This window comes from Dermochelys coriacea, chromosome 10 (genome assembly GCF_009764565.3).
Source record: "Dermochelys coriacea isolate rDerCor1 chromosome 10, rDerCor1.pri.v4, whole genome shotgun sequence".
Lineage (NCBI taxonomy): Eukaryota > Metazoa > Chordata > Testudines > Dermochelyidae > Dermochelys > Dermochelys coriacea.
The window spans coordinates 58,471,616-58,495,786 of record NC_050077.1 but is presented as its reverse complement, the minus strand read 5'-3'; the positions used below and the strand labels follow the sequence as shown (position 1 = coordinate 58,495,786).

Genomic DNA, 24,171 nt, shown 5'->3' with positions numbered 1-24,171 from the left:
TAAAAGTACACAACTCATTTTAATATCATTAGTCTTGCCTTTCTAATGCAATGGATGTGCCTTCTCTACCCCGCTGTGGCAGCCCCCAAGCTGGAGCTGGGAAGGAGAAGGGTCTCTCTTACCCCCTTCCCTCCCTCCACCGCAGCAGCTCCTGAGCTGGGGCTGGGAAGGAAGGCTCTCTCTCCTGGGCAGTCAGAGCTCTGGAGCTGGGGAAAGTCACCTCTTTCTCTGGCCCTGCATGTCCCAAATTCCCCCCACAGCCTCTTCTCACCCCAGTGCCCCCCTCCCCCTATTCCCCCCCAAGGCCACCATCTCACCTTACATGTGTGTCTTCTCAAGGGTCCAGGCACCTAATTAGTGGAGCCTCGCCTGCGCAGCTCCACTAATTAGGTGGGTGGCCCTTCATTCTCTTTTGTGCAGCCACCCAGGTGCACACCTTAGAGGAAACTATCCGTGGACCACAGTTTAAGAAACTCTGTTCTAGAAGTTTCCTCTGTGCTGTAAAGGTATTCAGAACCATTGTCTTTGTCGTACCTCTTCAACCCATTAGTTTTTTTGGCCATTGTCTCAGGCTTTTGAGGGTTCTCCGCTACCAAGTCTGCAACTGACATTGGCTTCATCTTCTAGGACAAGCTTCAATAGATTGGTAGCTTCTGTATTGACTCTGAGATCCAATTCCAGAGTGGTTGAACCACATGGTTCCACCCTTGAGAGAGGTGAAGAAAGCCAGGTCTGTCACCTGAGGGCAGTCATTAAAGTGGTGTGAGGCTGGGGGGGGGGGGGTCACAGACTCAGCAGATTTATTCTTTTAAAATCAAGCTGGTTGCTGAGGGGCACACTTTAAGAACTATCTTACCAAAGCTGCTGCTCTCTTCACTTTTTTCAGACCACTTTATGCATTGCCTGAGGAATGCTCTGAGGGACTAAAAGGGGGACTAAAACTCAGATCACCGTGTAACTGTGACAGAAGGACTGAGATTTCCCTTCCAACTAGAATACATGCAAATTAGGTGTCTCCCTGGGTAGGGGTTTCAAAGAGCACCAGGGGCCTACTTCAGAAAAGGGTGGGGAAATTACTGGTAGGTAAGTAAATTATACTTTTGACCTTTTATGGGCACATGATACTCTGATCCATTACAGCTGGGAAGTAGGTATCAGTAAAACAAATCTCCACAAATGGAAGGGAAACTTAGAAATCAAGAAGAAAAGGAGTACTTGTGGCACCTTAGAGACTAACAAATTTATTAGAGCATAAGCTTTCGTGAGCTACAGCTCACTTCATCGGATGCGCCCGTTGCCAAAGCTTATGCTCTAATAAATTTGTTAGTCTCTAAGGTGCCACAAGTACACCTTTTCTTTTTGCAAATACAGACTAACACGGCTGCTACTCTGAAACCTTAGAAATCAAGAAAGCTGAATCAAAAGGAAAAAAAGCTCTTATTTCAGCGTCAGGGAGTTTTGTTTTTTAATTCTTCCTTCCTCCCTCTACCATATGAAGGTTTTAATTAAGGCAAATTGAGAGAGGGAAGACAGAATCTCATTTCTAAGAGCTTCTTCAGACTAAAAATCTATTTTAATTTAGTGATACAATAAGAATACACTAAAGTCCGGGTAGCAATATGGCAAAATTACCTGAATGAATCACTGTGCCGTTTTCCCATCTAATGACCACCTGCCTGATTGAGTGAGCCTTCACAGAAGGAGGGATCTTTTATGAAGGAAAAAAATAAAGTTTTTAAGCCTGGCAAACTGCTGACTATATCTAGCTGGAAACAGTGGATATGGATGCTCTTCATGCCCCTTTAGTCAGCAGTCTAATCCTAAATTTAATTTTCTTCAAGTAGTTTTTTCATAAACAATTTGAATGTCTGAACCATATTTAAAGTGTGCAACTGATTGTCCTAGTTGTGCAAGGGCTTAGAACATGTAGTTTTCACTTGAACCAATTTAACTTTTGGGGCAGAAAACTGTACTGAAGGCCTGAGAATCACCTGAGCTGGAAAAAAAAATTACACAGGATTACAGCTGGATAAGGCCCCCTAAATTTACTAACTCTCCTGGCCCGTCTAATTGCTAACAGGAAAAAACACTTGCACAGAAAGTATGGGGAACTCCTGCCTATGTTTAAAATAAGAGATTAATTGAATCAACGCATCATTCTGTTTGTCTCCTGTGGGTGTTTCTGCACTTAAGGAATTGGAAAGGTGCTGTAACAAGGGCTAGATGTAGACACAATACATTACAAAGCTCCTAACACTTAGACTCAGATGTTCAGGAAACCTGTTCCAGGACCTCTTGGCTCTGCAGCAGGAATCCAGGAAACCTTTGAGCCCCAGCTTGCACTGGTTTTCGGGCTTCCATGCTGCATGATGGGGCGGCTCCAGAGCTATACAGACCGTGGAAGTCTGGCATCACCAGCAGCGCACCAGGTAAAACTCACTTTCATGAGTCAGCTTGAGTTCAGTGAATTGGCATTTTCCAGTGAAACTCTCATCTAGAAATTTCCAGCCAGCTCTACTAACCATCTCAGCAACAACAGAGCAACCCCCAATTTACTGGGCTACCCTGCCTGATATACTGATTCTTTTGCTGCTGCCCCCATCTATGACCTGCCCCTTGAAGAGAGAGTGGAATGCTAATATTAATCATACATATATAAGTAAATAAAAACAGGAGATGATGGAAAGAATAGGGAGAGGGAAGAGGGAACCCCATGCTTGGGGGGTAATGGGGAAGGGGAACCCTGGATTTGGCATGGGAGCCCCCAATTTGGCAAAATGGCTGAGCAAGCCTGGCTGCAGGGGACCGGCTGAGGATGTTCCTGTTGGCAGCTTGATGCTCCACCCTGACGAGGGATGGCTGGCTGGGGAGAGCACCCTGCGCGGACTGCAATAGAGGGAGGAGGCTCCTAGCATGGACAGTGGAGATGGGAAGGGGACAGGTCAGTGCCTGGGGGAGCAGAGTCCCATGATCCTCCCACTGCAAAACAGCACACCCACATCCCACTGCCAGCAACTGAGATGGAAAGGATAGCTCATTATACTGTATTGGGAGTCCCCAATACTCTCCACTGCAAAATAGCAACCCCCCTCCTCTGCCACCAGCAAGCCAGACACTGAGGAAGGGAGGAGGAAACCCTCCAGCTTTTCCTCTCCTGCTCCCCTGACTCCAGCTGTCCATTCCCCCCAAAATCCCTGTCTTCCAGACCCTTCCCCTATGCTCTCCACACAGGTTCTGTCAGGCCGGGCAAGTGGATAGCGCTGTGTGCCCTGAGACTGCGCTGAAGGGTCCAGGGTCCAGAGGGGAGTGGAAAAATGAGGTTTAGGTGGGGCAACATGCTGCCCACCCTCCCTCCCCCCCAATATCTCCACCCTTGCTTTAGCAGGGCGGGCTCCACTGCTGTGTTTTCTCATCAAATATTGTTTTGCTGTAGATTCCAATTTTCAAATCTAGGAGGGGACACCAAGGTGGGGGAGGAGGAGGAGGAAAAAAGAACAATGGAAAGAGCTTCTGCCTGGAAGATAGGAGGCTCCACTATGGCCTGCCCTCCTCCCTCTTTCATTTAGTGGAGACAAGACATGGGGGAGCTAGAGAAGCAATTGGTTCTCGGAACAGCTCATAATGTAATGTCATCAAGTGGAAGCTAGAGAGGTTATTTATAAAAAAAAGCCAAAACAAAACAAAACACACCACCAAAAAACCTCCATACTTGTAAAAGGAAGAGGAATAATCCAGTTTTAATGGATCGCAGATTACCAGTAACTACTGTCTATCCAAATAATTGCTCATAGACATCCCTCCCACCAAACTCCCCCTCTTTTAAGTCACAGCCAAACTCTTTATATTATCATGTTCAAACTATCAGATCTGTGAGGGAAATGTATGTGGTTCTCCAACAGATGCTGCTTTTTTTTTTGAGGGAGGGATGGATCAGTTCTGCAGATAGATGTATGCACATCGAACAAATTTAGCTTTATACTGGCAATTATACTGAGTTACATTTACTGGTAAGTAACCTATGTAAACAATTCATCATGAATGTTACATAACAGTTTAGCTGCCTACACTTAGCCCTGGTCTACACTCCGGGCTTAGGTCGAATTTAGCCACGTTTGGTCGATTTTTAAAATGGATGCATCCACACAACCAACCCCGCTCCGTTGACTTAAAGGGTTCTTAAAATTGACTTCTGTACTTCTCCCAGCGAGGGGAGTAGCGCTAACATCAACCTTGTTGGGTCGATTTTCGAGTAATGCGGATGCAAATCGATGGTATTGGCCTCCGGGAGCTACCCCAGAGTTCTCCATAGTGACTGCTCTGTACAGCACTTTGAACTTCAGTGCACTAGCCAGGTACACAGGAAAAGCCCCGGGTACTTTTGAACTTTATTTACTGTTTGGTCAGCGTGACGCCCCATCATCTCAGGTATTGGCACCCTGACAGCAGGATTGTCTGGCTATGTAGACTCCCTCCTTAGGCCCTATGCTACCAGCACTCTCAGCTATCTTCGAGACAACACTGACTTCCTGAGGAAACTACAATCCATCGGTGATCTTCCTGAAAACACCATCCTGGCCACTATGGATGTAGAAGCCCTCTACACCAACATTCCACACAAAGATGGACTACAAACTGTCAGGAACAGTATCCCCGATAATGTCACGGCAAACCTGGTGGCTGAACTTTGTGACTTTGTCCTCACCCATAACTATTGCACATTTGGGGACAATGTATACCTTCAAATTAGCAGCACTCCTATGGATACCTGCATGGCCCCACAGTATGCCAACATTTTTATGGCTGACTTAGAACAACGTTTCCTCAGCTCTCGTCCCCTAATGCCCTACTCTACTTGCGCTACATTGATGACATCATCATCATCTGGACCCATGGAAAAGAAGCCCTTGAGGAATTCCACCATGATTTCAACAATTTCCATCCCACCATCAACCTCAGTTTGGACCAGTCCACACAAGTCCACTTCCTTGACACTACGGTGCTGATAAGCGATGGTCACATAAACACCACCCTATACTGGAAACCTACTGACGGCTATGCCTACCTACATGCCTCCAGCTTTCATCCAGACCACACCACACGTTCCATTGTCTACAGCCAAGCTCTACGATACAACCGCATTTGCTCCAACCCCTCAGACAGAGACAAACACCTACAAGATCTCTATCAAGCGTTCTTACAACTACAGTACCCACCTGCTGAAGTGAAGAAACAGATTGACAGAGCCAGAAGAGTACCCAGAAGTCACCTACTACAGGACAGGCCCCGCAAAGAAAATAAGAGAGCGCCACTAGCCATCACCTTCAGCCTCCAACTAAAACCTCTCCAGCGCATCATCAAGGATCTACAACCTATCCTGAAGGATGACCCATCACTCTTACAGATCTTGGGAGACAGACCAGTCCTTGCTTACAGACAGCCCCCCAACCTGAAGCAAATACTCACCAGCAACCACACACCACACAACAGAACCACTAACCCAGGAACCTATCCTTGCAACAAAGCCCGTTGCCAACTCTGTCCACATATCTATTCAGGGGACACCATCGTTGGGCCTAATCATATCTGCCACCCTATCAAAGGCTCATTCACCTAACACCTACCAATGTGATATATGCCATCATGTGCCAGCAATGCCCCTCTGCCATGTACATTGGCCAAACTGGACAGCCTCTGCGTAAAAGAATAAATGGACACAAATCAGACGTCAAGAATTTTAACATTCAAAAACCAGTCAGAGAACACTTCAGTCTCTTTGGTCACACAATTACAGACCTAAAAGTTGCAATTCTTCAACAAAAAAACTTCAAAAACAAACTCCAAGGAGAGCATGCTGAATTGGAATTAATTTGCAAACTGGATACAATTAACTTAGGATTGTATAGAGACTGGGAGTGGATGGGTCGTTACACAAAGTAAAACTATTTCCCCATGTTTATTCCCTTCCCTCAACCCCACAGTTCCTCAGACGTTCTTGTCAACTGCTGGAAATGGCCCACCTTGATTATCACTACAGAAGGTTCCCCTCCCGCCTCTCCCCCCCCCCCCCCGCTCTCCTGCTGGTAATAGCTCACCTTAAGCGATCACTGTTGTTACAGTGTGTATGGTAACACCCATTATTTCATGTTCTCTGTGTATATAAATCTCCCCACTGTATTTTCCACTGAATGCATCCGATGAAGTGAGCTGTAGCTCACGAAAGCTTATGCTCAAATAAATTTGTTAGTCTCTAAGGTGCCACAAGTACTCCTTTTCTTTCAGCAGCACAGGTGAGCATCCAGTCCCCCCTGCCCCAGAATCGTAGAGCATAGAATGTTTCTACACTCCCCCTATCTCCGTCCCTGAGGTTATTGCAGATTAGAAGGCGAAAAAAAGCACTCATGATGACGTGTTTTCTGAGGTCATGCAATCCTCCCGCACAGATAGGGCACAGCTTAATGCATGGAGGCATTCAGTGGTAGAGGCCAGGGAAGAGTTAAGTGAGCGAGAAGAGCAGAGGCAGGATGCGATGCTGAGGCTAATGGGAGAGCAAATGGACATGATGAAGCGTCTGTTGAAGCTGCAGGAAAGCCAACAAGAGCACAGACCCCCATTGCATCCACTGTTTTACCGCCTGCCCTCCTCCCCATGTTCCATAGCCTCCTCACCCAGACGCCCAAGAATGCGGGGCGGGGAGGCTCCAGTCACCCAGCCACTCCACTCTAGAAGATGGTCCAAACAACAGAAGGCTGTCATTCGAACAGTTTGATTTTTTTTTTAGTGTGGGATAAGTAACGTGGCCTTGTCCTTCACTCCTCCCCCACCCCACCTGGGCTACCTTGTCCATTATGTCTCTCTTTTTTTTAATTAATTAATTACTAAAGAAAGAATGCATGGATTTTAAAACAATAGTTGCTTTATTTCGAAGTGGGGAGAGTGGCTGACAGGGAGTTAAAATCAACAAAGATGGCGGGTTTGCATCAAGGAGCAACTCACACAACTGTCACACTGAAGCCTGGCCAGTCATGAAACTGGTTTTCAAAGCCTCTCTGATGCGCAGCGCGCCTTGCTGTACTCTTCTAATCGCCCTGGTGTCTGGCTGCTCAAAATTGGACGCCAGGCGATTTGCCCCAACCTCCCACCCCACCATAAACGTCTCCCTCTTACTCTCACAGATATTATGGAGCACACAGCAAGCAGCAATAACAATGGGACTGTTGGTTGCGCTGAGGTCTGACCTAGTCACCAAACAGTGCCAGCAAGCTTTGAAATGTCCAGAGGCACATTCAACCACCATTCTGCTCTTGCTCAGCCTGTAGTTGAACTGCTCCTTACTACTGTCCAGGCTTCGTGAGCCATGGGAGCAAGGGGTAGGCTGGGGTATGTGCGACCACACGGTGCCAACGGCTGGGAGAGCAGCCTGAGGCAGAAGCCTCCAGCCCGCATGATATTCCAGGCAGGACTGAATCTCCATGAGACAAAACTTAAAGAAAAGAATGACCTAGAGTCTCTGGCTCCTGTTCAGTGCTCTAAGAGGAGGATAGCCATGCCTGGGGAGCACCCAGGAGACGTACGACAGCCATTAGTCCTACTGCACCGTCTGCCACGAAGGCAAGGAGCTGTTGCTGTGTAGCAATGTGGTATCGTGTCTGCCAACAGCACTCAGAAGATGTCCATGACAATGAGCTGAGCGGGCTCCATTCTTGCCATGGTATGGCGTCTGCACAGGTAACCCAGGAAAAAAGGCGCAAAATTATTGTCTGCTGTTGTTTTCACGGAGGGAGGGAGGCCCGACAACATGTACCCATAACCACCTGCGACAATGTTTTTGCCCCATCAGGCATTGGGAGCTTAACCCAGAATTCCATTGGGCAGTGGAGACTGCGGGAACTGTGGGATAGCTGCTTATAGTGCACCGCTCCGTAAGTCGATGCTAGCCACGGTAGTGAGGACGCACTCCACCAACTTAATGCGCTTAGTGTGGACATACACAATCGACTGTGTAAAATTAGTTTCTAAAAATCGACTTCTATAAAATCGACCTAATTTCATAGTGTAGACATACCCTTAGACGGATCCACTCTAGAGTCATACCTTCTAGGCTTTTGAGTCTCCTTGTTAATAAGAATTGAGGATGGGGACATGCACTTTTTACCTTATATTAGTCTTGAAATATTTGCTAGTCTGAGGTTCCTGGTCAGTTGCTTACTTACAGAGAACTCTCCTTTTATGCTGGGCTCCCCTGGAAGCCTGGCACTGGGACTCCTGTCAATTTATAGTAAATATTCCAGTATACCATGTACGAATGTGAGTGTATGTGTTTTTTTACATTGGCAACAACTCCTATCTCATTACTTGATAAGCACACTTAAATATTTGAACAAAAAATGTATTCTCAAAGTGAACTGGTACAAATAATATCATTGTTGTTGCTGCCAAAGCATTTAAAGTTACCACTAGTTTAAACTAAAGTAATATTAAATTAAATAGTGGAAAGATGTCTACCTTAGCAGTCCTACCCATAGATCCCTAACAAATTCATGGTCCATTTTGGTCAATTTCATGGACATAGGATTTAAAAAATAGTAAATTTCCTGATTTCAGCTATTTAAATCTGATTATTGTGTTGTAATTGTAGGAGTCCTGATCCAAAAAGGAGTTGTGGGGTGGTTGCAGGGGAGGAGGGTGTTACTGCAGGGTGGGTTGTGGTACTGCTACCCTTACTTCTTTGTTGCCTTCAGAGCTGGGCAGTTGGAGTGTGGTGGCTGCTGGCCAGGAGCCCAGCTCTGAAGGCAGAGCTGCCACCAGCAGCATCAGCACAGAAGTAAGGATGGCATAGTATGGTATTGCCACCCTTACTTCTCTGCTGCTGCCTGCAAAGCAGGGCCCTCAGTCAGCAGCTGCCACTCTCCGGCTGCCCAGCTCTGAAGGCAGCAGCACAGAAGTAAGGGTGGCATGGTATGGTATTGCCAGCCTTAGTTCTGCGCTGCTCCTGGCGGGATGCTGCCTTGAAAGCTGGGTGCCCAGGCAACAGCTGCTGCTCTCCAGCCATCCAGCTCTGAAAGCAGCTCAGAAGTAAGGGTGGCAATACCACGATTCCTTCTAAAATAACCTTGCAACTCCCCTGCAATTCCCTTTTGGGTCAGGACCCCCAATTTGAGAAAATCTGATCTCCCCTCTGAAATTGGTATAGTACAGAGTAAAAGTGCACAAAAGACCAGTTTTCACAAGGGGAGACCAGATTTCATGGTCCGTGACACATTTTTCATGGCTGTGAATTAGGTAGGGCCCTGCGTATCCATAAAGATTTTCTTTATGCAGTCCATACAACAGAATATTTTTGAATCATTGTGGCTAGAAAGAGGCGGTTTAGCGATTTGTCATGGCATATTGTCCATGCCAAAACTATCTTAAAGGTGACGTTGATTAGTTCTACTTAGTCGCATTACATATTTTATAAGTTTGAACAGAAGTGATCGAATGAAATCTTTGTTAAACCTTGCTTGAATGTACTTCCCGCTAATAAAAACAAAAAGGTCATGGAAGTATTCAGCATAAAAGTGAAAGTTCAAATTCTCCATAGTATCATCTTGCACTTCTGATTTGCTGAAGACTTACCAACCACTACTTACAGCAGTCAGGAAGGTGCTAGCTGACTCTTAGAAATACTGCTTTCCCCTCCATAAAGTTAAACATAATTTCTGTACTTACTACTCCTCAAGGTCTTTAGGCAGATATTGCTCATTCTGGGGACTTGACTCAGTTTTAGCTTGGCTGCTCACTTTTAAGGTGAGATGAACGATTTTTATCCTCTTGATGATAAGCCATGACAAGAACAGTTTTTATAAAAAGTGTTAAGGATGTGCTTTCAAAATAAGGTCAGGACTGTTGTTCATATGTAGTACAGTAGTACTTAACGAGACTAGTTGGGATTGGCCCCTAGTGTGCTAGGGACTGTATAAACATTCATATAATTCCTGCTCCAAGGACTTACAATTTAGGTTATTTGGGTTGCATTTTAAAGGCTTACCTAAACTTTGGGTGTTATATCTTGGATTTGCCTTTGTAAATTTTAAGAACTGTATTCAAAAATGTATTAGGTTGCTTGGATAAGATAAGAATATTGACCATTGTTATGGAGTGAGTGTTTATCTTGATTCTTATGTAATATCTAAAGTTTAATGCTTGAGACGCTACAGCAGGTTGGATAGTGATTTAACACATCAGTTTTAGGTGTTGGGTTTACCAAAATCTGAAAATATTTGAGTGTTTATTATACAGATCAGGTTGAGAATGTGAGAGAATTGGCAAGGTTTAAAGTATTTGATACATTATGCAGAAGGTGGAGAGAACCATAATAGAAGAGCATCTAGTCTTCCATAAGGGTTCTTGTTTCTGGTTATATTAGAGAGCACTAAAATAAGGAAGTTCAGTGTGGTGTTTCAGTACTTATTAGTTGGATTTGTATGTGCTAGTTCAAGTTGAGCAGTATAAATGATGAGACTGAGTGACTTCAATAAAAGCAAAAGGATCTTATATTTTGCAACATGAACAGTAAAATACTGAAACTGTTCTGAATAGGTTTAACTTACGTCTGCTATTTGAATAGGTTCCAGACATGGCGGGCTACCCTCACATCCGTTACATTTCATCGGGATTGGATGGAACATCATTCAGAGGCCCTTTCAGGGGCAATTTTGAGGTTTGTAATAGAATAAATATAGATATATGCCAAAATGTGTTGAGGGAATGAGGGGAGGGTACACTGCAGGATTAGCCCTGCATATAGATGTAAAATAAATAAATGTATAGAAAATGCCCTTAATTTTTAGAATGACTTTTGGCTGTTATCACAGACTAGGAGCAGAATGGATACTAAAAGTGAGTGAATTGTAACTGAAAAAAGTTAGTCAATAAAAGGTGCCTTTTTCCTGGACAAGATAGCATTAGGTGACTATTAACTGACACTACATCTAGCTGTTACGATAAATAGGATGTCATACATTCCAAGACAGTGGTGAAAGGTACTGGTGCCTCTAAACAACTGAGATCCACCTCATGAGAATGAAACTTGGCAACTTTGACAGTGCTGTCCTCAATTTATCATGTAGTACAGGAACTGAAGCTGTAAATATGGTATCAGATGCAGAGAGTTAATGAACTAGTCCACTGGGGGGGAAAAAAAACCTTCAGTGAGAACTCATGGTTCTAAAAAATTTGTATTGCTGGAGAATAAGAAATCAGTCACTGTATATCCGTTGTCTCTTTCAAGCCTTAATGACTGTTAGAAAGCAAATATATTTGAATAGCATTTTAATTATATTTTCCTCACTAGACACACGAGTATTTATGAACATACCAACCAGTCATTTCTAGATTATAAAAAAAGTTGCCAGTTTTTAGGCATAAAACAATATTTTCCTATCTCTTAAAGCAAGAAAAAGTGCTGTGTATCTTTTTTCAGAAAGCCCCAATTTTTCCTGCACATCGTAGATTTAATTGTAATCCTGCCACTTTCAGGTAAATTGTCTGAGAGTGAATAAGTGGGAGAACTAATGGTGTTGTCTGGTATATCATTCTGTGGATAGAATAAAACTAACAACTATTTAGCTACTGATATATGTCATAGTTCTTACCATGGTTATCCCTTGACTTCAGGAGTTGATTCACTTGGAAGAGCGATTAGGCAATGTTAATCGTGGAGCCTCCCAGGGAACTATTGAAAGGTGCACGTATCCACACAAATACAAAAAGGTGAGGATTTCTCTATATTTTGTATATTTACTTTTGCAGATATACTAAATATTGCCACTTGCAGTGTTACTAAAGGGCACTTGTCTTCTATATACTCCTAAAGTTTTGTAAGAAAATTTTATCTCAAAAAGTTGCTGCTCTTTTCAGAATGACACCCAGACTTTTTACTTTTGTTATGGACTTCTCTCCATCCCAGTTTTTGGTTAATGTCTGAATGAGGAGCAAGTAATTTAATTGAATTTAATTTTTCTTTCTTGTTTTAAGATTAATTCCAAATTCCTCAGAATACAAAAAAAATCCTAAAGATATGGGCGAGGCTTGATTGATTGATTTATTTATTTAGAAAAAAGTTAGTCCAGTTAATGAAAAGGCAACTTATGAACATGTCCATACATCTGGGCAAAAGTTATCATTTGTTTGCATTTAGAGCAAGGAATGACCCATATATTATTGTAGATATGTAGGAAATTAAGAAACAGTGCCCCGCTGTGTTATGTGGAACACTGTAACACAAATGTAAAGGAAGAAAGCCCATAGGTTTAGAGAAAAGGAGGACTTGTGGCACCTTAGAGACTAACAAATTCATTTGAGCATAAGCTTTCGTAAGCTACAGCTCACTTCATCGAATGCATTCAGTGAAAAATACAGTGGGGAGATTTATATACACAGAGAACATGAAGCAATGGGTGTTGCCATACACACTGTAATGAGAGTGATCAGGTAAGGTGAGCTATTACCAGCAGGAGGAGGGGCGGGGGAAACCTTTTGTAGTGGTAATCAAGGTGGGCCATTTCCAGCAGTTGACAAGAACGTCTGAGGAACTGTGCTGGGGGGGAGGGAATAAATATGGGGAAATAGTTTTACTTTGTGTAATGACCCATCCACTCCCAGTCTTTATTCAAGCCTAAGTTAATTGTATACAGTTTGCAAATAAATTCCAATTCAGCAGTCTCTCATTGGAGTCTGTTTTAGAAGTTTTTTGTTGAAGTGCAACTTTTAGGTCTGTAGTCGAGTGACCAGAGAGATTGAAGTGTTCTCTGACTGGTTTTTGACTGTTATAATTCTTGACGTCTGATTTGTGTCCATTTATTCTTTTATGTAGACGCTGTCCAGTTTGGCCAATGTACATGGCAGAGGGGCATTGCTGGCACATGATGGCATATATCACACTGGTAGATGTGCAGGTGAAGGAGCCTCTGATAGGGTGGCTGATGTGATTAGGTCCTATGATGGTGTCCCCTGAATAGATATGTGGACAATTGGCAATGGGCTTTGTTGCAAGGATAGGTTTCTGGGTTAGTGGTTCTGTTGTGTGGTGTGTGGTTGCTGGTGAGTATTTGCTTCAGGTTGGGGGGCTGTCTGTAAGCAAGGACTGGCCTGTCTCCCAAGATCTGTGAGAGTGATGGGTCATCCTTCAGGACAGGTTGTAGATCCTTGATAATGCGTTGGAGAGGTTTTAGTTGGGGGCTGAAGGTGCTGGCTAGTGGCTTTCTGTTATTTTCTTTGCGGGGCCTGTCCTGTAGTAGGTAACTTCTGGGTACTCTTCTGGCTCTGTCAATCTGTTTCTTCAATTCAGCAGGTAGGTATTGTAGTTGTAGGAATGCATGATAGAGATCTTATAGGTGTTTGTCTCTGTCTCTGTCTGAGGGGTTGGAGCAAATGCAGTTGTATCATAGAGCTTGGCTGTAGACAATGGATCGTGTGGTGTGGTCTGGATGAAAGCTGGAGGGGTGTAGGTAGGCATAGTGGTCAGTAGGTTTCCGGTATAGAGTGGTGTTTGTGACCATTGCTTATTAACACCATAGTGTCCAGGAATGGGATCTCTTGCGTGGATTGGTTCAGGCTGAGGTTGATGGTGGGATGGAAATTGTTGAAATCATGGTGGAATTTCTCAAGGGCTTCTTTTCCATGGGTCCAGACGATGATGTCATCAACGTAGCGCATGTAGAGTAGGGGCATTGGGGACGAGAGCTGAGGAAGCGTTGTTCTAAGTCAGCCATAAAAATGTTGGCATACTGTGGGGCCATGCGGGTACCCATAGGAGTGCTGCTAATTTGAAGGTATACAGTGTCCCCAAATATGAAATAGTTATGGGTGAGGACAAAGTCACAAAGTTCAGGCACCAGGTTTGCCGTGACATTATCAGGGATACTGTTCCTGACAGCTTGTAGTCCATCTTTGTGTGGAATGTTGGTGTAGAGGGCTTCTATATCCATAGTGGCGAGGATGGTGTTTTCAGGAAGATTACCAATGGATTGTCATTTTCTCAGGAAGTCAGTGGTGTCTCGGAGATAGCTGGTAGTGCTGGTAGCGTAGGGCCTGAGGAGGGAGTCTACATAGCCAGACAATCCTGCTGTCAGGGTGCCAATGCCTGAGGTGATGGGGTGTCCAGGATTTCCAGGTTTATGGATCTTGGGTAGTAGATAGAATACCCCTGGTTGGGGTTCTAGGGGTGTGGCTGTGCAGATTTGTTCTTGTGCTTTTTCAGGGAGTTTTTTGAGCAAATTCTGTAGTTTCTTTTGGTAACTCTCAGTGGGATCAGAGGGTAATGGCTTGTAGAAAGTGGTGTTGGAGAGCTGCCTAGCAGCCTCTTGTTCATATTCCGACCTATTCATGATGACTACAGCACCTCCTTTGTCAGCCTTTTGGATTATGATGTCAGAGTTGTTTCTGAGGCTGTGGATGGCATTGTGTTCTGCACGGCTGAGGTTATGGGGCAAGTGATGCTGCTTTTCCACAATTTGAGCCCATGCACGTCAGCGGAAGCACTCTATGTAGAAGTCCAGTCTGTTGTTTCGACCTTCAGGAGGAGTCCACCCAGAATCCTTTTTTGTAGTGTTGGTAAGAAGGTCTCTGTGGGTTAGTATGTTGTTCAGAGGTGTGTTTGAAATATTCCTTGAGTCGGAGACGTCGAAAATAGGATTCTGGGTTACCATAGAACTGTATCATGTCCGAGATAGGACAGATTCTTCTGCTGGGCTAAGAGTATAGCAGGATAGATTAACAATATTGCTGGGTGGGTTAAGGGAACCACTGTTGTGGCCCCTTGTGGCATGTAGTAGTTTAGATAGTTTAGTGTCCTTTTTCTTTTGTAGAGAAGCAAAGTGTGTGTTGTAAATGGCTTGTCTAGTTTTTGTAAAGTCCAGCCATGAGTAAGTTTGTGTGGAAGGTTGGTTTTTTATGAGAGTATCCGGTTTTGGGAGCTCATTCTTAGTTTTTCCCTGTTTGCTGTAGAGGATGTTGATCAGGTGGTTTCGCAGTTTCTTTGAGAGCGTGTGGCACAAGCTGTCAGCATAGTCTGTGTGGTATGTAGATTGTAATGGATTTTTTACCTTCAGTCCTTTTGGTATGATGACCATCTGTTTGCATTTGGAAAGGAAGATGATGTCTGTCTGTATCTGTACAAGTTCTTTTATGAAGTTGCTAGATTTCCACTCCATACAGCTAAATTCAGTGCATAATGACATTTTTTAGACTAGCAGCCGTGTTAGTCTTTATCCGCAAAAAGAAATGCCTTTTAGTCCAACTGCAGCCCTTGGCTATATGAGCTAAAATTCTGAAAGAAAACTAGATGGATTTGTTGTCAAATTCATACTCTTTAACTCTTCCAGTATTCTATTTAGATCAATCAGTCCTGTGTGACATTAGACCTGAAGTATTCGGCAGGAGCCCCTGACCTATGCAGCACTGCCCTCCCTACCAGTTCTCTCCTCCCTCTGCATCTCCTACCCAGTTCCATCAGTTCAGCATTCCTTTTATTTTTATCTTCAATTAATTTTACTCTGCTTCTAAATTTTAGAGTATACTGCAGAGTTCTGTACTGACAAAGTAACTCAGTTGTAGGGGAGGAAAGGTTTAGGCAGCTCGGTAGTGGATATTTTAGACTTTTTGCATCCAGGAAGGTGTTTGAGGCAAAGGGGGACAGGTAGGTAGGACGGGTAGTCACAAGTCGGTTGAGATCTTTTTGTTAATATAGAGGGGCTGCATCTTCTCTTTAATGCCTCTTCTTGGGCAAAGATAGAGAGGTGACAATTTTAGTCCCCGTCCCACTGACCCTTGATAGCATCTAACTGCCCTACTGTACCATTTCAGAGTATCTATCACTACCTCCAACAACAGTGAGTAATCACATAGCTGATCATTTCAGCAATGATATCAAGCAATGAAATTAATGGTGACATTTTAAATTGTCATTGGTCTTCATTGCTCACACTGTGGAGAATAATGGATGTATTTCATCTTAAGAGTTGTAACAAATTGTTTACAGACTTGGGCAGACGACATTGTTCTTCTTTGAGTGCTTGCTCATGTCAGTTCCATTCTGGGGGGTGTGTGTGCCATGAACTTGGTTGCCAGAAATTTTCCCTTAGTGGTACCCGTAAGGCTGACTCTGGTGACCCCTAGAGGCCCACGCTCATGCACTGGTATATAGGGCACCGCCGGCCCTGCAACCTTTCAGTTCCTTCTTACCGCCTGTGACAGTTGTCGGAACAGCCTTTCTTTCCTTTGTGAAAACCCTTGCCTAGTGTTTAATCGAACTGTATTCTTGTAAACAATTATATTCAGTAGTTACTTAGTTGTGCTTAGTTTTTTAGTAGTTGCATAGTCCCCTTTAGGGACGTTGCTTCAAGGTCGGGGCATGCCCTGGTCCCCGGGGTTTAAAGCATGCGTGGACTGTGGCAAACCTATGCCAGTAAGTGATCCCCACTCCAGCTGCTTGAGGTGCCTTGAGGAAGTGCACGTTAAAGAATGGCACAAGACTTGTTGTGGGTTTAGACCAAGGACATAGGAGGACATCAGGCTTAAAGCCCTACTTATAGAAGCAGCACTCAGGTTGGCCTCCGAGCCGAGCAGATTGGACTTGGCACTGAGTACTTGTGCCTCAATGCACAATGCCCTGCCGGCACCAGGTCGAGAGAGGGCGCTCCCCAGTGCCCAAGGGAGGCGCAAGTTACGACCCATGTCAGGCCACTCTCCCTCCCCACAAAGACAGATAGCAGCACTTAGCCCTGTCTGGGACCCTCCCCTGACCTTTAACTCCTCACCCATCTTCAGGTTTTTATGCTTGAGTCACCCAGAATGGAATCGACATGAGCAATCACTCAAAGAAGAAAAAAAGGTTACTCACCTTTCATAACTGTTGTTCTTTTGAAATGTGTTGCTCATGTCCATTCCATGACCTGCCCTCCATCCCCGCTGTCAGAGTTGACGGCAAGAAGGAACTGAGAGGGCACAGGGCTGGCGGCACCCTATATACCGGTGCATGAGCACGGGCCTTCTGGGATTGCCAGAGCTGGTCCTAATGGTACTACAAAAGGAAAATATCCAGCAACCGTGCACATGGCACACGTACACCCTGGAATGGAATGGACATGAGCAGCACATTTCGAAGAACGACAATTACAAAAGGTGAGTAACCACTTTTTTCCATTACTCTGTTCGCACTTTGAAGGCTTCCATAACTCTAAGGAATAGACTTCTTTTAAAAAGGAAAGCTTTGATTCTGGAGTAGTTATATGGAAACTCAAACATAATCCACAAGTATGAGGCAATTTAGTTCATTGGAAACTACATTATATACAAGACCCTGTCAGTAATATGGGTGGTGGTCTTTAATAGGTAAAGGTTTAAGGTACCAGACTTTGCATGAGAATAATTCAACCATAGTATGAGTTTTGCTTGAATTGTTTGTTCATGCATGAAATGAAGATATTCATATGCTTAAAGACAAAAAAAATCTTAACTTCATAGTCCCAAATATCTTTTAAACTAACATTTCAGTCTTTATTAATTCTTTATGCTCTTATATCTATACTAATTTTTAACTGTTTAAACGTTTGATATCTAGTCTTTAGAAGCAAGCAAGTTGAAGAGTTACTTTTTAAAATGTAACATGTAATTTGTCAATAAGATGTTTTCCTTGAAATGAAAATGTTGAATATGCATAAAAACAGATTCTACTCAGTTTGTCAATAATGTCATCTCTACTAATAAGGTAACAACTGATTGGTTCTCACAGAGGAAACTGCACTGCAAACAAGATGGGGAGGAAGGAACAGAGGAAGACACAGAGGAAAAGTGTACCATCTGTTTGTCTATATTAGAGGAAGGTGAAGATGTCAGGTAAAAAAACACTACTAGTACCTAATAATCAAAATCTAGTGCCAGAATACCTTTGGATATAGCACCCAGGAAACAAAAAGTTTACTTTTAAATTTTGCAGCATAAAATACTCCTGAGGGAATTTTGTGCCAAAAAATTAAAAATTATGCATACAATATTTTAAAATTCTGCACATTTTATTTGTCAATAAATGTGGTTCCAGCATAGCAGCGGGGAGCACAGGCCATTGGCTGCATTGAGGTGGGAGATCACCCTAAAGCCCTTATCTGCCCGTTACAGGGACAGCAGTGAGGCTGCACCTTACCCTGATACAGTGCAAGGGCTGGGCCTGCCCCTCTGCACCAGGTGTGGGTGGGCAGGCTCAGTCCAGCAGGATCCAAGTGTGGGGTGAGAGGTTTCTGTGTTGGGCAATCTGGGTATGGGTGGCTTTACAAAAAATCTGGATACAGAGGGGCTCATTGGGGGGTTCGGGGTGCAGGGGCAATGGGACTCTGCTGGGGATCCCGGTGAAGGTGGTTGGGGCTCAGCAGAGGGGTCTGGATGTGGGGAGATGGGGCTTAATGTGTGTGTGGGGTCTGGTGCTGGGTGAGTAGGGCTTGATGGGGTGGGGGTCCAGTTGCAGCTGGTTGGGGATCAGTGGGGTGGGGTATGGGTGTGGGGGCTCATCAGAGGGGTCCAGGTGTAGGGGGATAGGGCTTGTCAAGGTGTGGGTTTGATGGGCCTGCTTAGCGGGGGAGCCCCAGTTACTGCTAAGGGGATGTTGCATGCTATCCTCCCACTTCCCCCCCACCACCTGATTCCCCTATTCCCTTTTCTTCTCCATCCTCATTCCCCTCCCTGTGCCCTGTTCCACCCGCTTCTTCCTCTCTTCCCTGTCTCTTCCCCCCCCCTTCCCTTATGTCAGCACTCATTATTGCACTGAAAACAGGAAGTCTCCCAGCACACAGAAGGGGAACCCAATTGGCACTAGGACCCAGGAGGCGGCATTCAATCAGCGGAGCCAGATGAAGCTGCCTTCAGCTGGGCAGTTCTGTGCTTGCAGAAATGATAGGGCACTTAACCCCGTGTGCCTCCTCCCCATCCTCACCTCTGTTTGGAGAGGGGCAAAAAAAAAACTGTACCTATGGTCGTCCCCCCACGTGGCTTCTCTGCCGTTTTCTGCAGGGAAGCACAGGAATTCGGAGGGGATGGGAGGCGCATTTTCTGCTGTTGCGCAGTCACACGGAATCCCCCCAGGAGTAATGAAAGCACTCACTTGATATGTTTAGAAATACATTTAAACAAGGGAGATCTGTCTTACTGTCAGTTATTGGCAATAATTCTCAATTTCTATATTGACTTTTTTAATAACAAATACATTATAGTAGTACGAAAAGCTTTTAGGGGCCATTGGCGCATCAGATCCTATATCCTACCTCCAACAATTGCCCATGCTGTTGGTCCAGTGAATGGTGAAAGTCCTCTTAATGCACTGAGCTGATGGTCCAGTACCATACAACTGGTGAGGAGGCAAATGGCAGGTCAATTGTCAGTCAAGCTCATGTCTTGAGCCAAGACTGATAGCACTAGTAAAAGATAGATATGGTAATTGCAGATGCTATTAGTTTCCTTTTTAAAAACCTTACTATGCTGTCTCCCTCGCTATCTTGAACAATGGATTCCATGGGTTAATTCTACACAGCCCAATTCTTTGCTAGTGCAAGTCTGGAGTAACTCTACTGAAGATACAGCAGAGTTACATCACTGTAACAGAGCATAATCTGTCCCATAGTATTCTGCATTAAAATGTTCTATAATTTTTAATCTTACTGACAATTTAGTGAGATATATCCCTTTGTTCTTTCATTTTTGGCTGGTGCCAATTTTTATATATGAGATTTCAGCAGCAAGAAAAAACAACACTGTAAATACTATATTAAAATAACTCTTTCTTTTCCGATAACAGGCGCCTTCCATGTATGCACCTTTTCCACCAAGTGTGTGTAGATCAATGGTTGATTACTAACAAGAAGTGCCCCATTTGCAGAGTGGACATTGAAGCTCAGCTGCCAAGTGAAAGTTGACACCATTTTCCAGAACTCTTGTCCTCCTTCTCACTCCCTTCCATCCTTCCTGGTACTGCAGTCTACCAAAGATGGCATGACTTACCTGCGCAGATTTGAAAGCATTGATCCTAGAGTGCTATCTCTGCTATATGGTACAACTAATGCTAGACCTACAGTTTATGTAGACAGTTGAGTTTCAGTGTATTTATAAAGCTTTTTTAGGTTTTACATTTTTTTCTTTTAATTCATTTTACTGTATTTTTGCATGGTTCCTTGTATTGCATTTGTTTGCACATATTATGGGCTTTGTGACCCCAAACTTGCAGGCAAGATTAGCTGCTTTAGTAAGTAGAATTGTGTGTTGTTCCCCTCCCTCCCAAACATAGTATCAAGCTTTGAGAATATGATTTCACTCATTACTAACCTCGGATTTCTTAATTTAATCAATCATGTATTTTAGTTTAATGTATAAAGATCATCTAGAAAAGAATAATATTGTATATTAAGACATTCCTTAATTAGGAAAAAATGGCTGCTGTATATTTACAATGTCAGTTCTGAGTCAAATACCATCCTTAATACTAGGAACAGAATACAAACTATATTCGGTCTGACTGATACAGCTGGTATACTCCTCACCAGAGTTTTGTCTGATCAAATTATATGTTTTTAAACTTTCATCACAATACAGATATGTTTGAATGTCAATATTAAACATTTAGACTGCTGTTCAGATTGTATTTATCATTTTCTTACAATGTCTAGAAATTTGAATCCCTAACTTAATATTTGTTGCTGTGAAACAGCTCAAATGAACACTAAATATTGATTTCGATTAGCTGGATTGTAGATACTTGCAGATTGAATGCATTTTTAGGGAAACAAATATGTAGAATTTTGTTCAGTCTTCTGCTAAGTATGTCAAATTACCTACACACATTGGTTTTGTAAAGCCATTTAGTCAGAACCTAGAATTGCAGTTCTTAAGGCAGGATCCATGCATTCTTAGAACTCTTAAAGAACCCAGATCTCTCATGGGATTTTTATTAGTTTTAAAGTTAATAAAGTCAACTAAAGCCACCTATCACTTGTTTTGTCACTAGTAATTTAAAAATCTGTAAATCTCTGTAGAAACTGACACAAATTATGTGATTACCTTGTTTTGCTTTGATCATAGATTCCCTCTTTATAAATTACCAACAGTCCATCACTGATTGAAAATATTTTCTATAGTTAAGATTTGCTGCATAATATAGTATATAGAATTAAATTAATGTACTAACATTTCTCCTTTGGAGGAAGTTTTAATCCACTTCGGGACAAGTTCCTTATCAAAATACTTTGACACACAGTATAGTATAGTTTATTTAAAATGTGTTGAAGAGAGGCTCAAGAACAACAAGACAGTATTACTGTCGCAACCTGGAAGAGATGTTCCTGTGGGATCATATATGAACATGTCAATAAGCTTGCATTAAGCCACCTGCTTTGTAAGTGGATTGAATAATAAATATCTTCCGTTTCCCTTGTGTCTTTCATAACCAGTTAAGTGTAAAACAGTTTACAGTAAAACACAAATCAAAATATTTTGTTTACACCTAACAAATTGTGATCCGTTTATAAGTGTGACCTTATCTAATTTGATGCCTGTTTGTCTGGTTAAAAGCAGCTCTTCTCCCCCCCCCCCCTTTTTTTTTTTTTCAATCCTTTCATGTCAGGAGTAGCATTTTCCAATGCAATGTCCATTGCTGGCAATAGACTTAATACCTCTGGCACTAAGGCATTAAGCAGGGAGAAGTTTTGTCCTAACAGTTGTGATTAATGGACATTTTAAAGCATACTTGCATTGTTAAAAGTAAACTTAATTTAAAGACTTGAATCACTTTTGTGTTTAATTTGGTGGGGTGGCATGGGGTGAGGGGGATGAGGGAGAAAGATAACATGATTTGGATGCTCCAAACTGTCATGGTTTTAAACTGAAGCTTCTTAGCGTATGTAGCTATAAGGACCTGTGGCTGGGTATGAAATTGAAGCTGTAGTGGATAAAATTAACCGGAAAGACAAAACAGGAACCCTTTTCAACTCTTCAATGCATGTGAAGAAAAAAGGAGGAGAGAGAGCTTTCCAGGGGTGCACCCCAAATGATAGTTGAAGGTGGGAGGACACTCACTCTTAAAGTTACATCATAGGTACTTAGAGACATGGAAATAATTCAGACCCAGGGTGCACAATGAGTCCACTCTGGCATACCTTCCAGAGACAAAGAAGCACAGACTTTTTTTAAAAAATGCACCAGATTTCAGTGTCTGATACTTAGAGGTATTTTAGTGGCCCATGAGTTGACCTGTTTTATAACTGCTACTGATACTGTCTTGCTTTTAAATGTATACATAACATATTGTAAAGTGATGTTTAACACTTATGTGCCAGGAATCTCAGTTCCTGTTATGTGTTAATGCAGGGGCTAATAAACCTGCAGCCTACTCCTATTCCAGAAAGTTGTGACCTGATATAATTTAGGGAAAGCAAAATTAATGGGTTTTTGAAAATTTCCACCACTTACTGTGCTTTACTTGCTTAGATGCATTGCCTTAAGTTTTCTGCAGCATCTTTGACTTTCAAGATAAGAGTCTCAACAGTATGCATCAAATTACTTTTCATATAAAATTCCATTGTCAGAACAAATCCTTTTGTATGCAATAAATAAAATGTTAGACTGATCATCTGCAGTCTGTTTTTTCATAAAAGTTTGTTTTCACTTTTGCCTCCTAGTTTATAAGCTCTTCATTTGAACAATAATTCTTTGACATAAGCTGTTTACTTGCATCCTAACAATGGATGCGTCTGTGGGAACATTACAACCTCAGTATGAAAGGATTAAATATTTTATAAAGCTCCAGTTATATACAGAAGTCAGTATCTTAATTAAAATAGTGGATTGTTTGAAATGCTACCCCCATAGCATGTCATTTTCTCTACAACTAAGAGAATTCATGCAAATTACTACTAGATTTGTTTACTTGTGTACATAGGATAACACTTCGATTTATTTTGCACTTGAAGTGTAAATCCAGTTGTTAGCGACCATAATAATTGCATGGTATTCAAATTTTCTCCCATGATGATAGCAGCGTAAGTGACTGAACCACAAAAAAGGGTCTGGAATATGAAAGGGAATTTTCAAACACCTTCATGTTGATTGTTCTACAACAAAAAATGTGAGTGAATTGAAAAGTAGCTTCTGAAGCGGGAGTACGTGTGCTTCATGCTGATGAAAACTGAACTATCAAAACACCATGAAACAGTCAAAAGCAGTGGTGATGGTACTATGTATGGGTGCTTACCTTTGATGTTTTACTTTGCCTTCCACTATTACTCTGACAGGTTTCAAAGTAACAGCCGTGTTGGTCTGTATCCGCAAAAAGAAAAGGAGTACTTGTGGCACCTTAGACACTAACAAATTTATTTGAGCATAGTCTCTAAGGTGCCACAAGTACTCCTATTATTACCCTGAGATACCTTTGAGTTTTTTTCCCTCAAGTAGGGAAAAATTTTAAATCTTTACAGCACAAATGCATTGTACCACTGAATCCGGGAAATCTTCAGCATATGAGAACTTGCTTTCTCACCATTTTGGTATGGTTTTTACTTCCATGCAAACCTGTTGAGTTGTTAATAATGCCTGTACTATAACAAAGGTTTGCTGTGGAACTCCATATTAAGGAAAGTAAAAAGTCCATACTTGGAGCAGCCTCAAAGGCAGACCTCCCATTATACCACTGTCCTAGTCTGACTGGGACAGACTATAAACATAAGTGACTGAAACAAGGAGGAGTCCGGTGGCACCTTAAAGACTAACAGATTTATTTGGGCATACGCTTTCGTATGCCTGCATCTGTAATTTTCATTCCAGGCACATCTGAAGAAGTGGGGTTTTTACCCACGAAAGCTTATGCCCAAATAAATCCGTTAGTCTTTAAGGTGCCACTAGACTCCTTGTTTTTATGGATACAGACTAACACGGCTACCCCCGTACATAACTGACTGAAGAACTAAAGGATTTACTTTAGTAAAAGTAAACACTGGGGAACATTTACGCAAAGCTGAGTCAGAAATGTGCATGACTGGCTACATCTGAACACATAATGACATTACGTGGGATAACGGATAAGTTTCATAGTAGTACGTAGCTGTAGCTCACGAAAGCTTATGCTCAAATAAATTTGTTAGTCTCTAAGGTGCCACAACGTAC

General features: G+C 42.8%; 1 protein-coding gene across 12 annotated transcripts in view; it reads left to right on the top strand.

Moving 5' to 3' along the window:
- RNF111 (ring finger protein 111) overlaps nucleotides 1-22,640 on the top strand; it is a 90,502-nt gene extending 67,862 nt beyond the window's left edge. For 6 of the 12 annotated variants that reach the window (XM_038418538.2, XM_043493346.1, XM_043493341.1 and 3 more), the window contains 4 exons: nucleotides 10,607-10,699; nucleotides 11,656-11,751; nucleotides 17,747-17,874; nucleotides 19,820-22,640. In XM_038418538.2, coding sequence (XP_038274466.1) covers nucleotides 10,607-10,699; nucleotides 11,656-11,751; nucleotides 17,747-17,874; nucleotides 19,820-19,937 — 435 coding nt within the window. In that variant the 3' untranslated portion in view covers nucleotides 19,938-22,640. Of the gene's footprint in view, nucleotides 1-10,606; nucleotides 10,700-11,655; nucleotides 11,752-17,746; nucleotides 17,875-18,153; nucleotides 18,923-19,819 lie in introns of those variants that run through there. The other 6 variants (XM_043493347.1, XM_043493345.1, XM_043493343.1 and 3 more) reach the window with 4 other exon arrangements.
- Nucleotides 22,641-24,171: the final 1,531 nt, after the last annotated feature.